This window comes from Zootoca vivipara, chromosome 7 (genome assembly GCF_963506605.1).
Source record: "Zootoca vivipara chromosome 7, rZooViv1.1, whole genome shotgun sequence".
Taxonomy (NCBI): Eukaryota; Metazoa; Chordata; class Lepidosauria; order Squamata; family Lacertidae; genus Zootoca; species Zootoca vivipara.
Genome location: NC_083282.1, coordinates 44,922,602 through 44,937,370, shown reverse-complemented (window position 1 = coordinate 44,937,370; position 14,769 = coordinate 44,922,602). Strand labels below are relative to the sequence as shown.

At 47.0% G+C, this 14,769-nt stretch overlaps 1 protein-coding gene across 2 annotated transcripts; it reads right to left on the bottom strand.

Moving 5' to 3' along the window:
- Positions 1–8: 8 nt before the first annotated feature.
- On the bottom strand, positions 9–14,435 carry UROD (uroporphyrinogen decarboxylase). Of its 2 annotated transcripts, none has more exons than XM_035122632.2 (10): positions 14,287–14,435; positions 12,888–13,000; positions 12,257–12,336; positions 7,346–7,408; positions 7,059–7,256; positions 6,024–6,185; positions 4,602–4,739; positions 2,188–2,288; positions 825–891; positions 9–524 (listed from the first exon to the last, which is right to left on the bottom strand). In XM_035122632.2, exons 1-10 carry the CDS (start codon positions 14,418–14,420, stop codon positions 360–362), a joined length of 1,221 nt encoding a protein of 406 aa, XP_034978523.2. In that variant the 5' UTR covers positions 14,421–14,435; the 3' UTR covers positions 9–359. The 2 variants fall into 2 exon arrangements, with proteins under 2 accessions (XP_034978523.2, XP_034978522.2); XM_035122631.2 differs by having other exon boundaries at positions 14,297–14,404.
- Positions 14,436–14,769: the final 334 nt, after the last annotated feature.

The window sequence follows — 14,769 nt, the reverse complement described above, 5'->3', positions numbered from 1 at the left end:
TAAGAAAGGCCACATCTAGCCCCTGGTTGGAAGGGGCAAGAAAAGGTCATTAAAAGGATCCACCCCTTTCTCAAATAAGCTTTGTAGTGTGTAGGGATAAAGGCAGGATCAAAAGCATTGAGTGCTTCAGGAAATGCCCAAGACCATACATTCTCCCCCCCCCCTCTACAACCCACCCATCACCGCAAGCATTGTGCCATTCTGAGTGGAAAGCATTTTAATAGTGTGCTATTACAAACCCACATCCTTGTTCCTTCTATCAGTCCTGGTGACTGGCTCTCCAGCACTCACAAACATGATCCTCTCTTGCTACAGTCTCTTTGATGCTTTGTCCATTTTCCATCCGGCTCCCCAAGTCTTCAGGAACATTTGTTGAGATGGCGAGAGTGCCTATGTACAGCATCTACAAAGGCCCCCACATGCTCCGGGTTCATGTCAGGATACAAGCCATGACCCAGGTTGGCAATGTAGTGCTTGGAGCCAAAGCCTTCCACCATCTTCTTCACCAGCTCCCCAATCTTCTCCTGACAAAAGCGAAGAAGAATCAGCAGGGCAAGACAGTTGAAGCAACCAACCTAGGCTAATTTACAGTGTATTGGATTGGGGGGGGGGGGAAGCATATTTGACAGACTCAGGGCAGACAGTCCTTACAACCATTGTTTGCTAACTAGGAGCATCCTGTGGCTTTGTGTGTTGGATCCAACCTTGCCCATTACTGAAATGTGCCCCCCCACCAACAGCTTTCCACTGGAGTAACATGACCTTAGCCCTAAGAAAGGTTCCCTGCCGTTTGTCTAGGGGGCTTGTGACACCTGCCTCTTTACCTTTGGTGCATAGAGGGCACATGGATCCAAATTCCCTTGTAAGGTAATGTCTTTCCCGATCCGCTGACTGCAACAAAGACAAACAAAATATCAGTACCTGCTCTGGAGGTTGAGGGGAGATACTTGTAGGCACCAGAGCAAGATGTAGCTCCTCCTCATCACAAGAATGTGAGATACTTACGGAATCAGATGGTTTTAAAACAGGAAGAGCAATGGTTGGAAGCCGTAAGAGCTAATGATGGTTGCCTACATCTACTTGACACCTGTGTCCCAGGTGCCTTTTGGGTCTAATTCTGATGTATCTGGCTAGCCCTAGTTAGAAAGTTGTACCTAATTAAACTTATCCAGGTTGTACTTATGTTGCAAAGTCATAAAATATTAGAGTTGAAAGCCTCTAGCAAAGAAGAGCTCACTGCCAAGCTCCTCCCATTAGGACATTTCTAACAAGATTTAGCCAAAATTCTGCTTCCTTGTGGTTTCCACTCATTCCTTCTAGCCCTGCTTCCTGAAACAGTAGAGTGAAAATTACTTTGTTCCACCTTCTTCTAATGACACGTGATAGAACCATAGAATTGTAGATTTGGAAAGGGACCCTGAGAGTCTTCAAGTCACTGGCAGAGGAAGAGGAGTGAGAGGGGGAGCACACCGCACCCGGCAGTGTGATCCCTGTAGGGTGCCATTGCAGCTGTCCTTGCCTGCCTGCGCTGGGAGCCACACCCCTGCAGGTGATGTGCCCCACCCCCAAGGCGCACACCATGCCCCTACAGGTGGCCAGCCCCGCCCCTGCCTGCTCTCTGCCCCCCCCCCCGGTGCTGGAGCATGAAGCTCCGCCACTGCTTCTAGTCTTCAGATATTGGAAGACAGCTATCATATCAGGTCACAAAACAATACCATTTCCTTGCTTCTGAAAAGCTGGAGAGAACTAATTTCCTAAGGCATAACAATGAGACATTTTGCCCCGTTTGCTGCACAGTCTTACTTGCTACCCACCATCCTGGGAAACTGGCCTCTAGTCTTAGAAGACGTTTCAAAGATCATCTTGGCTGGGGGGCTCACTCAGCTCTAGCTGCATGAAACCATCAGCTCTCTGTTTCCCAACTGCTGCATGTGAGCAGGGTTTGGCTCTTCATGGTGGCAATTCAATGGAGGAGCTCCCTGCACTTATAAACTGCTGGCTCCTTAGTACTTTACATAAGCCCCTTATTAACCATCCCCAGTCCATTCCACTTAGCCAGTAGTTGTTGTATCCACAATACCGTATGAAGTAAAATTTATGTGAAACGAAAAGGTTCTGATATTGGCAAAAGCACGCTAGAAATCCTACCAACCCTCCTAACAGTCCCTATGGAAGGCCATTTCTCACCGAGCAGCCTGGGGGGAGATGGTCCAGTCCAGGCCAATCACCTCATAGCCACATTGTGCCAAATCCTCCAGGGCATAATGCGCATCCTTGGCAAAGATGATCTGAGGGAGGAGACAGAAAAACAGGACAACGTGGTGGGCAGGGCTGCGTGCTTGACACCAAAGCAAGAATGGGGAACCTGTGACCCCCTAGATGCAGTCTGGCCACCTTTGCCACCATCCCTGGCCGGTACTAGTGCACCTGTGAGTTAGGAATCCAGCAGAATCTGGAGGTCAACATGTATCCTCCATTGTAAGACGTTCACATGCACAAACAAGCAGAGCTTCTCTTGGTGCACGATGGGAAAGTGGGGAACAGGACAACGGAGAAGTTTCTATATGCAGGCAGATCCTTGACCGCTCTGGCTTGCCCAGTTGGCATTGCTTCATTACTTGGCTGCCTTCTAGTGGTGAAACAGGACTACTACAACACTGTACTTTGCTTTTGATTTTGAAAGGTGGGGTTCTCCTTAACACAGACACATCAGCCCCAAGCTAGAAGGAAAGACAGAAAACGGGGACTGGGGACAGGCAGCAGGCAGCCTAAGAGATACCTCCAGCCTGGAATATCTTCCATCACCGCCCCTCCTGCCATCCCAGAACTGGCTTGGAATGCAGGTGATTTCAAGGGAGGTTGTGTGGGGCAGATCCCCCCCAAGCTGTCCACAGCTTGGTATATAATCTAGGAGCACAGGAAGTTCCTTCTGCAGGATTCCTTCATTTCCGGTCAATACTGCTGTTCCTGCTATCCCACAGGAACTTGAGAAGTTGCCTTATGAGCCAGGTCAGACCAAGTTTGCACCATCTTCCCTGACTGGCAATACCTCTCCAGGGTCTCAGATTTATTTCCTTCCTTCCTATTATTATTATTATTATTATTATTATTATTATTATTATTCCCTGCCCATCTGGCTGGGTTGCCCCAACCACTCTGGGTGACTTCCAACATAAAAACATAATAAAACCTTAAAGCTTAAAAAGCTTCCCAATACAGTACAGTACAGCAGAGCGTTCCAGACTTTTTGTGTTGGTGACATGCTTTTTAGACATGCATCAGTTCATGACACAGTAATTCATCTTTACTAGCAAACCAGAGGTTAAGCTAAACCCCCTTCCAGCCCTGGGAGGAGTGAATAGAGTGTTTGCACAGCAAACCTACACACTGCAGCTGACACACTTAACATGTCACAGCACAGTTTGGAAAGCTCTGCTATACAGGGCTGCCTTCAGATGTCTTCTAAAGGTTATACAGATACTCATCTCCTTGACATCTGATGGGAGGGCATTCCACAGGATGTGGCACAGCGACTGAGAAGGCCCTCTCTGCCTGTTTCCCTGTAATTTCACTTCTCGCAGTGATGGAACCACCAGAAGACCCTCAGTGCTGAATCTCAAGTGTCCTGGCTGAACAATGGGGGTAGAGACGCTCCTTCAGGTATACTGGGCAGAGGCCATTTAGGGCTTGGAAACCTGCTACCTTGTCCTTTCAATGGAAGATGCAAGGATTTGAACCTGGCACCTCCCACGTGCATATCCTGAGCTTTTTCCCAGAGCTATACTCCTTCGCAATGCAGAGGTAGGGATGTCCCAGATTATCAAACTGAGTACTGAGTGTGTTAAGGAATAACCTCCAGCACATAGGTGTGCACAGTACTAGTAAATAGATGCCAGAAGCCAAACTTCCCCAGGATTTAGGAAAATTCGTAGCCAACCTTATCTAATCAGTATGAGTTACAGGTAGGTAGCCGTGTTGGTCTGATGCAGTCAAAACAAAATAAAAAATCCTTCCAGTAGCACCTTAGAGACCAACTAAGTTTGTCATAGGTATGAGTTTTCGTGTGCATGCACACTTACGAAAGCTCATACCTATTACAAACTTAGTTGGTCTCTAAGGTGCTACTGGAAGGATTTTTTTTATTTTGTTTTAATCAGTATGAGTTGGGGAAAACTTTTGTTTTTTAGAGAGGGTAGAATTTTCCTGCTCCCCAATTCTTACAGTAGGAGCCTGACTTAAGAGAAGGATACGCAGTCCTGCTATCACCTTATTCTCTGTTCTCCTTTTGACTCTACAAGAATTTCCTTGCAGCCTTGTGGCATCATGGTCCTCTGCATTTAATTGTGCACAAGGCACACTAGAGGAGATGCCCATACATACACCAATATTGCCCATCTATATGACTTCTGGAAGGCAGCTCCCAAAGGCCTTCTGTCCTACCCTTGGTATGGACAGATGGAGTGGCCTTCCGTGGCTGCTTCCTTAATATCACCATGTGGTATTTGTTTTTAGGATGAGCAGAAAACATCAACAGTCCTTCCAGCTCCAAGATCTGCTGATCCTAAGAATCCCAAAAGGAACCCAAGAGATCTGTCTCTTACCATGGGCACCAGAGGCAGGCCGTCTTCCCGTAGCTTGCTCTTCACTCGCTTGGCAATGGAACGGATGGAAGGGAGGGCAAACTCTGAAAACTGCTCTGGCCCCAGGTGTCCTGCGTGGGACTCAAAAAGCTGTAGAGCCTGCCAAGAGAGACAGCACCAAGGAATCAGCATCCCTCTTGGCCAGGCACCCCCAAACTGCGGCCCTCCAGGTGTTTTGGCCTACAACTCCCATGATCCCTAGCTAACAGGACCAGTGGTCAGGGAAGATGGGAATTGTAGTCCAAAACATCTGGAGGGCCGAAGTTTGGGGATGCCTGCTCTTGGCTGACATCTCTCCCTCTTAAGTGCAACTCTTCTACAAATATCAGAAAGGACTGTTCCTTCCCCATAGCACACAAGTGGGCCTCCTCCACTCACCCACACCCCAGAGAAAGTTTGCCCTTGGCACCAAAAAGGTTTGCCCTGGCACAGAACAATGCATTTCCCCCCTAATCCAATCTCTCCTGACACAAGGCAAGCGATTCCAATAAACAATCTAGAATTCTTCAACTGGAACCAATGCTATAATTAAACTGCCTTAGGCTGCCATCCTAAACCCCCTATTTGGAAGTAAATCACACGGGGGCGGAAGAATGCCAGTGGGGCTTATATCTGAGTACATATGAATAAGATGAGAGAGTTAATTTACAGTCCTTATTCTCATCATCATCATCTAAAAGGTTGTGCTCTAGGAGGTTGTCACAAGCTAAGGAAATCAGCTGGAAGGCTACTTCTTCTCATGTTCCATCCGTAAGTTATGTGAATGTGTGGAGGGGGTAGGAATCGCACCAGCTGACCCCACCTCCCATGCATTCCACTTAACGCAAGAGGGAGCATCTGGTGCACAGTGCTTGTCCCCATGATTGGGAACCCTGCCATGCTCCCCAATCATATGCATAGCCCATTGTCACCTTAGTGCTGAATGAATAAAACCAGTGAGGGCTGAAGCCAGCTGGCATGATCTTGGGGAGGAGGATAAGTTTGCTGAGTTATGCAGAGTGCCAACAGGCATCAATTTTGACAACAGAGGAAAGCTGGTTTCCTTTTCTTTTATTTGCAACCACGAGGGCTAAAAGCATATTCCTAAAAACAAAGTGATTGTATTCTGCAATAAAAGGTTACATGATAAGATTATGATCAGCGGCATGGCACTACTGATTTATTGCTGACACCCTTTACCTTCCTAAAGTAAGCTTTTTCCCAGATCTCATTTGTCTTAAGGGTCGTGGCTGTAGAAGACGAAGGGTATCTCAAAAGTGCCTTGAAAAATGAGTGGCAAATTTGTCCAACTTACAGCTATGCCTGAAAGCTTGTGGGCATGAGCTGCCCAGGAGTCTACAGCTCTTCTCAAGCAGGATGATGCCACTTTCTTCTTCCACTCACCTGAGCGCCTGCAGCCACCTGCCCCACCAGGTAATCGACAATTACATCAGTCAATAACGTGAGTAGACGGCGACTGGCCTCAGGGTGGCGGTAGAGCCAGGCCTTGGCTTTGGCCATTGTGTTGGAGCCACCACCTTCAATCATATAGGACATCAGTGTCCACTAGGAAGCAAACAATAAGCAGAAAGTGAAAGCAGGCATGAACTCAAAAGCACTTGTTGCAATGCCTCACCATACCCAAGGCAAGTGGTTCTTGCAGAAACTGTGAGGCAGCTCTGTTCTTCTTATTTCATTTATTGAATTTACATACTGGCCTTCACCTGCATATCTCAGGGCGGTTCACAACATATCAGGTTACTTGTTCAGTTCAGAACCAGGACTCAACCCCTCTGGATTCCTACTAACCAGAAGCTGTATTTGCCTTAACTGACGCTATTCACTTCTAAAGATGTCATGCAGTTGCCTCTCCTGCCCCAAAACTAAAATGCCCAAGCTTTGATGCTTCCGCTCTTAAGTTGACTTTTGGCCAACTGTAATCAGTCAAATGCATGACAATTTTTAATGTTCACCTATATGAAATGCAACATACTTATTTTAAGCAATACCTTAAGGAGATACCTGGCACACTCTTTCCAGTGAGCCTTCCCTGCCCAGCAGAGAATGCTGGAAAGGAAGGCATAGAAAAGCCACCTCTCTCAGCCACCTGCCATCCATCAGTTAGTTCCACAAATATCATCCTATGAAGTCAGTGTTTGAGCAGCAGAAACTAAGGCAGGGAGTCGGGGACTCAATGGCCTTACTAGGAGAGAGCGTGAAATATGCCAGCCTGTAAGTGACATCGCCCATTATACTCTCTCCTCCGCAGAGGTTGTCAAATGCTGCAGCTACAAATCCATGGTACCCAGAATCCACCTGGCCTCATGCAGCGGCACAGATGACCAGCACACCCCAACATTTTCCAGCGCCCACCATCATTTTTAGGGAATGACACAGAGCCTCTTTGGGAGACGCCCATTTACAAAGAACTGTACTTACCGGGGCTCCAGAAAAGCCGATTAAGGGCACCTTCCCCTCCAATTTGTGCCGTGTCAACGTGATGGCCTGGAAGACGTAGCCAAGCTCTGCTGCCACATCCACTTTCTGGCGGAGTTTCAGCAGGTCCTCGACTTCCTTCAGTGGCTCAGGGAAGGTGGGTCCCTTGCCAGGCACCATCACTACCTCCATGCCTAGCGCCTAGGAAAACGGCAGGATGTTAAGAAATTTCTTTCTATAAGTGGTACAGCCTCCCCCTACCGCACCTCCCCATGTCCAGCATCTTTTACCTGGGGCACCACCAAGATGTCAGAGAAGATGATGGCAGCATCGAGAGGAAAGCGTCGTAGAGGCTGGAAGGAAGAATAACACAGAGACCTTGTAGAGGGTGCCCTGCCCCGTTTTTAAGCTAGAAATTACACATGCGTAGAAAGAGGACCACTCTCTCATAGGAGAGAGGAAATATTTGAAAATACAAAGGCAGTAAGCCTGAAAACTCAGAATCAAGGGAAAACTGGAGCGGGGAAGGAGGGCAAGATTTCTACTGAGGCCCAAAAGCTAGTGCACTATAGATGTAACATATGAAACCAAAACATAGGATGCTGAATCAGAACATAGGATACTGAATCAGACCACTAGTCCATCTAGCTCAGTGCTATCTATACTAACTGGAAACTGTTCTCCAGGAGTCAGGTAGGAGTCCGGTCCTACCTGGAGATGCTGGGGATTGAACCTGGGACCGTCTGTGTGCAAGACACATGCTCTAACCATGTGCTACAGCCCCTCCTTCACAAAAGAGAATGCCAGGCAGTGGTGTTGCAGACATTCCAATAGGCAGTCCAAACCCTGCAGCCTAGATTTTCAGCAGACAATGATACAGTCCTGCCTGTGTACTGCACAAGATGATCTTCCCGCAGCCTGGGCTTATTGGCCCTCTGAGTCCACATCTCCCCTGATTTACCACCATTATGCTAAGGTAAAGGGACCCCTGACCATTAGGTCCAGTCGTGACCGACTCTGGGGTTGCGGCACTCATCTCACGTTATTGGCCGAGGCAACCAGCGTACAGCTTGTGGCCAGCATGACAAAGCTGCTTCTGGCAAACCAGAGCAGCACACGGAAACGCCGTTTACCTTCCCGCCGGAGCGGTCCCTATTTATCTACTTGCACTTTGACGTGCTTTCAAACTGCTAGGTTGGCAGGAGCTGGGACTGAGCAACGGGAGCTCACCCTGTCGCGGGGATTCGAACCACCGACCTTCTGATCGGCAAGCCCTAGGCTCTGTGGTTTAACCCACAGCGCCACCCACGTCCACCACTATACTATTATCAAAATATTCAAATTAAGCCAGTGAGGAAGTATCGCTTCCTGTAAAGGTAAAGTGGGTGTGCTGTATGTGGACCACAGCATGGGACATGGGGAAAGACATAAATAGGTTCCCGTGTGCTGGAGGGTATGCAGGAATCGTGTGCTGGAGGGTATGTCTTTCCCAGAGTCCATTTTAAGTACAGATATGTAGGAAAACTGCACTGATACACAGACACCAATACACAGGACAATGTTGGTTTGTGGAGCTCCTCTCTACACCGCCCCACCCCCCAAAAAGGCGGACAATGGCTATGCATATAAAACAGAACTTGCTTGCCACTTGTTTCCCTTCAGGATAAACAGGGCTTAAGGCAGGAGATGGGGGGGGGGAGCCCTTGGAGTTCAAAGAATGTGTTCTCAGTCCACAATCCCCACAGTTCTTGGAAATTCTATTAAAATGTTTTAAAAAGAAAAGGATTCTAGTATTCAAAACTGCAAAAATAAAGGCGCTGTGATTTTATTTTTAATGGCAGGAAAAGACTACAAAGATAATAAGAACCAAAACGATAATCTGTTCAAGTTGACTCAAAAGCTGAAACAGTTCAAAACAGAATGAGATTAGAATGTGTAGAAAAAGAGAAAGCGTGTGTGTGTGTGTGTGTGTGTGTGAGAGAGAGAGAGAGAGAGAGAGAGACTCATGAACATTAAAAAAATACAGTAATGTTTACAGGTGTGCTGTCAGATGGACAATGAACACTGAAAAACATATTGGCAGGTTGTATAACGAAGTGAGGCAAAACAGAAGGAAGCACTGTATAAATACAATCTATTTATTTATTTTTAAAAAAAGAGGCGGAAGAATTCCTCAAGCAGTCAGCTGCGCATAGAATTTTGGGGTTTCTTTTACAACTGAACAAAAAGGAACAAACGTTAAGCCATTAATAACATTTTTGAAGAGAAAGACAGTGCTGTGCGTGGGGGGGGGGGAGGTTGTTAATGAATGTTACTAAAATAGACTTAATAGATATATTTGTAATGATGTTGCAAAAAAGAACATGGGGAGAACATGAAAGTGCCAAAAGCAGAGAAAGGGAGGAGGTCCGAGAAGTAGACACATTATAAAAGGACAAAGGGAAAGCAAGCTGCACAGATGCATGTTATTTGAGAAGGAAACGGGTCTTAGGAAACAACTGTGCATCATCTGCCTTTCAGGACATTGCTGGAGCGTACAACGTGCCTTTGTGATTTGAAAGCACACAGACTCCGATCAAATGCTTCCATTTTGAATTAGGAAATCTGTGCACATGTACCAATAGTCCACTGCCAGGCATTCAAAACGGTGTGTAGGGGGGAGGGGCTTGCATGTTAGCTCCCCCCCCCAACCTCCCCATCCCCATGTGGAAGCTTCAGATCTTTGGAAGCTGAGCATGAAGATCTGAAGACAGTTACTAAGGGCATTCTACTAGCCGCAATGGGCTAGGCTCTGCCTTCATGGACGGAGGCAGCAATGCTTCTGAATACCAGTTACAGGGAGCTGCAGGAGAGAAGAGGGCTCTTGAGCTCATGGGTTTCCCACAGGCATCTGGTTGGTCATCGTGAGAACACGATGCAAGACTAGATGTGCCCTTGGCCTGACCCAGCCTGACTCTTCTTTACGTTCTTATTCATAGGAATGCACTTAGAAGCCTCTCTGCAGTCAGGACCTCTGCCTTATCAGGGTTCAAGTCATGGATGTTTTAAGCAAGTTCAAATGAATGTGTTCAGAATAGAGCCAACATGTAGCGACACTGGAGCAGAGGCTTCATGCACACACCCTGCTACCCTTCCTGCTACATGGAACACCCAACAGAGCCAATATTGCTCAGCCAAGCACTGTCTGTGTGAGGGAAAGAGTGACAGTCACAGTGGAAATATCAGTTTCCTATTACAGTGGTACCTTGACTTACAAAGACGATCCGTTCCGCGGCCGTCTTCGTAAGTCGAAGTCTTCGGTTGTTGAAGCGCCCGTTCTGCGCATGTGTGAAGCACGATTTTGCGCTTCTGCGCGTGCGCCAACCGCACGCGCGGCAAAAAGACTTCCGGGGTTGTTGACTTCAGAAGTCGAGTCATTCGGATGTCGAGTCGTTCGGATGTCAAGGTATGACTGTACAGTGGTACCTCGGTTTAAGTACACAATTGGTTCCGGAAGTCTGTACTTAACCTGAAGCGAACTTCCCCATTGAAAGTAATGGAAAGTGGATTGATCTATTCCAGATGCTCCGCGGAGTACTTAAACTGAAGCGTACTTAACCCAAAGTATGAGTGAAATTGGTTCTGGAAGTCCGTACTTAACCTGAAGCATACTTAACCTGAAGCGAACTTTCCCATTGAAAGTAATGGAAAGTGGATTAATCCATTTCAGACGGGTTCGCGGAGTACTTAAACTGAAAGTACTCAAACCGAGGTGTACTTAAACCGAGGTATGACTGTAGTAGAGTGGCCAAAACTTTCTGAAGTATAGTGGTATCTTGGTTCTCGAACTTAATCCGTTCCAGGAGTCTGTTTGACTCCCGAAACCATTCGAAAACCAAGGCTTCTGATTGGCTTCAGGAGCTTCCTGCACTCAAGCGGAAGCCATGGAGCCATGTCAGACATTTGGCTTCCAAATAACTTACTTCCGGGTTTGCGGCATTCAGGAGCCGGTTTGTTAGACAACTAAGCCGTTCGGGAACCAAGGTACCACTGCATGTTTTAGCTAGTCAGCCCTTTCTTTCGTATTTCTTTTTAAAATATTTATACTGTATTGAAAGAAACACAAAAATGCATTTATCAAAATTATAATGTTCTGTTAGTAATTTTACATTTGTGGTAATAACTTATTACTTATATACCTATATTTCATATTTTATCACAATCCCTCTTTCATATTTCAAGCCAACAGATGCATTTTCATTTGTGACTGCTGGGGTCAACACATTCATCGCAAAATGGGGTGGAATTCAGCTAAGTTGTTGCATGAGTAAAATGAGCACTTCCCCTCCCCTACTCCCCTCAAAACCTGATCTGGAAGATTGGGGAAACAGTTCAGATCAGGTTTAGAGGGCATGTGGACGGGAGCTGGAGAGAAGTCCCATTGTGCAAGCAGACCTCGTTCCACTTTGAACAGCCTACTTCTCACTATGTTGATTTCCACCCATGGAAACTATTGCTTTTATATTCAAGGAACTGTGTAGAACAACATATCAAATTATATCCTGAAGAATGCTTAGATACATCTAATGAAGAAGTCTGCAATGCTTCTAAAAACTGGGGCGGTGGTGTGTTTTTTTTAGCCTGAGAGCCACAAGGCAGAGACAAAAGTAAGCAGAGCAACAAATGTAAGTTTTCCCTTTGCACAATGAGCAAGGGGTTTCTACACACCCCTCTCTCTCCTCCACCCAGGCAAGCAAGAAGCATTATCAGAGCTCATTACACATTCCAGCCAGACAAAAAGAAGGGTGTGAAGCAGAGACAGTCCCAAGGGACAGATAAGGCCACATTTGGTCCCTGGATCTGAAGTTCTCCACCCCTGACCTAAATATATAAAATGCCCATGCAACTGAATAGCAAAAGCAGCAAGGAGGATATTAAAACCCAAATCAATAACTGCTTTTTTCAGTTTTGCTATTTAGATGGAAGAGACAAATGAAATTGGTTAGAGAAAGGCAGATGAGATGGTGAGTCTGGGAAGCCTCTTGTAAAACTATGCTGTTGACCATCTTGTGGGAGCAAATGTCACAGTTTATACTCTGGGGCATATTCAGCTCCTGCCACAGTCTGCAGAATAGGAATAACCTTCAATTGTGAATGGGGCAGGGAGAGAGAAATCTCCCTCCTGGAACCTCGCACACTTGCAGAATAAGTTCACAACACACCTGCAGAGTAAGTTCACAACACTTCTCTGGTGATCGACAGGTAGCAAAGAAATCCTGAGCTGCTCGCGTCTCTCGGAACTCTGCAAAAAAAGAAAAAGAAAGAAAATGGAGTGGCAGGGAGATGCCTCTCAAAAGGAATGCAACTTAACCTAGAGGAGAGATGTGGGGAACCTAGGAGCTTCCAGGTGTTGTTGGACTCCAATTTCCATAATGCCTGACCATTGACCATTCTGGGTGGTACTGATAGGAGTCAGATTCCAGCAACATCTGGAGGGCCATAGATTCCCTCCATCTGTGGACTAGAGGAACCGGCCCTCAGAAATGGATAAAGGCTAATTATGTCAATTACAGAGGTTTTGCAAGGAAAATAACCCAGGCACAGGACACTATCTGTTAATGCTTTTCAGAGCTGAAGTTTCTCCCAGATCCATTTTGCAGGCAGATACAAATAGCTGGATACTTGCTTTCAGAATCCTCTGAAGGCTCTGGTTTGAGAACGTCTTTCCCTCTCCTCCTACTCGTTTTCAGATAATCGTACTCCTCTCTCAGAACTCAAGGCCATCCCAGCCCCAAGGACAAGAAGACAAGATCCAAACATCTTTGCTCCAAACACCTCAGTCACCTCACTTACCCGGGAGGTACCTTCCTGCTTGCCTCATGCACCAAACAGGGGTGTATTCTGTCTCTTCTCCATGTGCTGCTCGGAGGAAGGTATCATTCTTCAGTTCAGGGAATTCTGTGAGACTTATCAGGGAACAGAAAACAGCCACTCATCCAAAGGCGTGGGTGAAGAGGTGTGTTTGACCATTTATCAAAAACCATCCAATATAATGTGACTCACAGGTGAAAGAAGATTCTCTACCTCCTCCCCCTTTCAAATATTAAATTGATGACCAGGGAGGGTAGTAAGTGGCACTCACTAACTAAAACTTGGAAAAAATATGTACAGACCATTTCCTCTCTCACTACCATGTTGTGATATTCTTTGCTGCAAGAGGGATGCAGACTGTTTTACTTTATCAAACAAACTATTGCATTGCAATCCGAGGGAAGCCACAGGGAAAAAGACACACAAACCTCAGTCCAGTCCATGGAACTATCATGGATTAAATTATCAGACAGGAACAGTTATTCCCCTCTTAGGTAGTTCATAGAACTACAGGTTCTACATTCTATATATATATTAGTCCCTTGGGGGACTACTTCTAGTTTTATTTAACAGACATGCTGTGGACCACCTGAATGAAGTTTATGGACTGCTGGTAGTTGAGATACCACAGTTTGGGAAGCCCCGCTTTACGCTGTGTCATTTGGATCAGAACTAGATTTGGACTTAGCCCTTGCACAGTGTTCAAAAGCCTGGTTTGCCATGGCCACATGTGCAAGCACAACTGTATATATATTACTTCAAAAGCAGAGTCCATCAAGCCCAGTGGGGCCTAAGTTTCAAGTAAATGTGTGTAGTATTGCCAGGCTTAATATAATGGCTTGCAAAGTGCTTTGACGCTAGCCACAATGAGAGTAATACCATCACAGAAGCTGAAGTAGAGCAACCCAGTTGAAAGAAAGAATCTCACTGCAGCAAGCAATGTCTGCTTACAGCACGCAGTTTCATCTCAAATGCGGGCCGGAAGGGGGAAACAGAAAAAGGGGCCCCTCTTTTTTCCCCTCATACTCTGTAGCGCTGCATCTTAATGTCTAATGGGTAATAGCAGTGCAAAGCAAGGTGGAAACGCTTCTTAACCCAAACTTTGCCTACTGGTGCTCAGCGCACCGACATTCGGCGCAAAGCAGACAACTCGCCACCGTGTCACCCCTGCCTGCACCGGCAACACGAGCTCAAACCTAAGTACTGCACGTGTGGACCTGCATGTCAGAAAGGGCGTCAGCGGCTGAGGTGTTGCTTCCCTGCAGCCGCTGAAGACGCAGAAGCCCGGCCAAGGGAACAAGCGGCAAATGTCACTCATCCCCTGCGCGGAACTCTTGTCCCACTCCATGAACCCACGCCCGCATAATGCCTGCCCTCTCACTTCCACTCACACGACCGGCCCGTTCTTCTCCATCCCGCTCGCGCTGCTGCTGCGGCCGCCCTACTCCCGAGTCCTGGCAGGGAGAACAACACGCCTCTTCCTCCCCACTTCCGGGTTCCTTCTCCAGCTCCCATGATTGGTGCCTGTGGAATCCACCCACGGCTCCCGCTGGGCGTGGCCGGGGCAGGACCGACATTACCGTAATGCGCGCTGTAGCACGTCTCCCGGAAAAGTTAGGAAGGGAGGCGCACAGCACACGCGCCCTCGCTTGTCTGGGGCGGTGGAGAGAGGGCAGAAGTGAACCAGCACCTCGGAGCAGGGCTCGTAGACGCCCAAGTGGTGGCAGCAAAAACGCCTCTGGTCTATTTTGAGCACAGACATCCAACAAGTAACTGGCATTAGAACTCCTAATTAAATTAAATACAGGACTGAGAGCATTGCAACAACCCATATAGTTTATGGGAGCAGCTAGACAAATGCACC

What these genes read in the sequence shown, in the direction of transcription:
- UROD (XM_035122632.2), bottom strand. Translation starts at nt 14,420, where the DNA reads ATGGGAGCTGGAGAAGGAACCCGGAAGTGGGGAGGAAGAGGCGTGTTG. An exon ending in GCCTGCCTCTGGTGCCCATG is followed by an intron (nt 2,289 to 4,601) that starts GTAAGAGACAGA and finishes CTCCTCCCTCAG; the next exon opens with ATCATCTTTGCCAAGGATGC. An exon ending in ATCTCCCCCCAGGCTGCTCG is followed by an intron (nt 892 to 2,187) that starts GTGAGAAATGGC and finishes TCTTTGTTGCAG; the next exon opens with TCAGCGGATCGGGAAAGACA.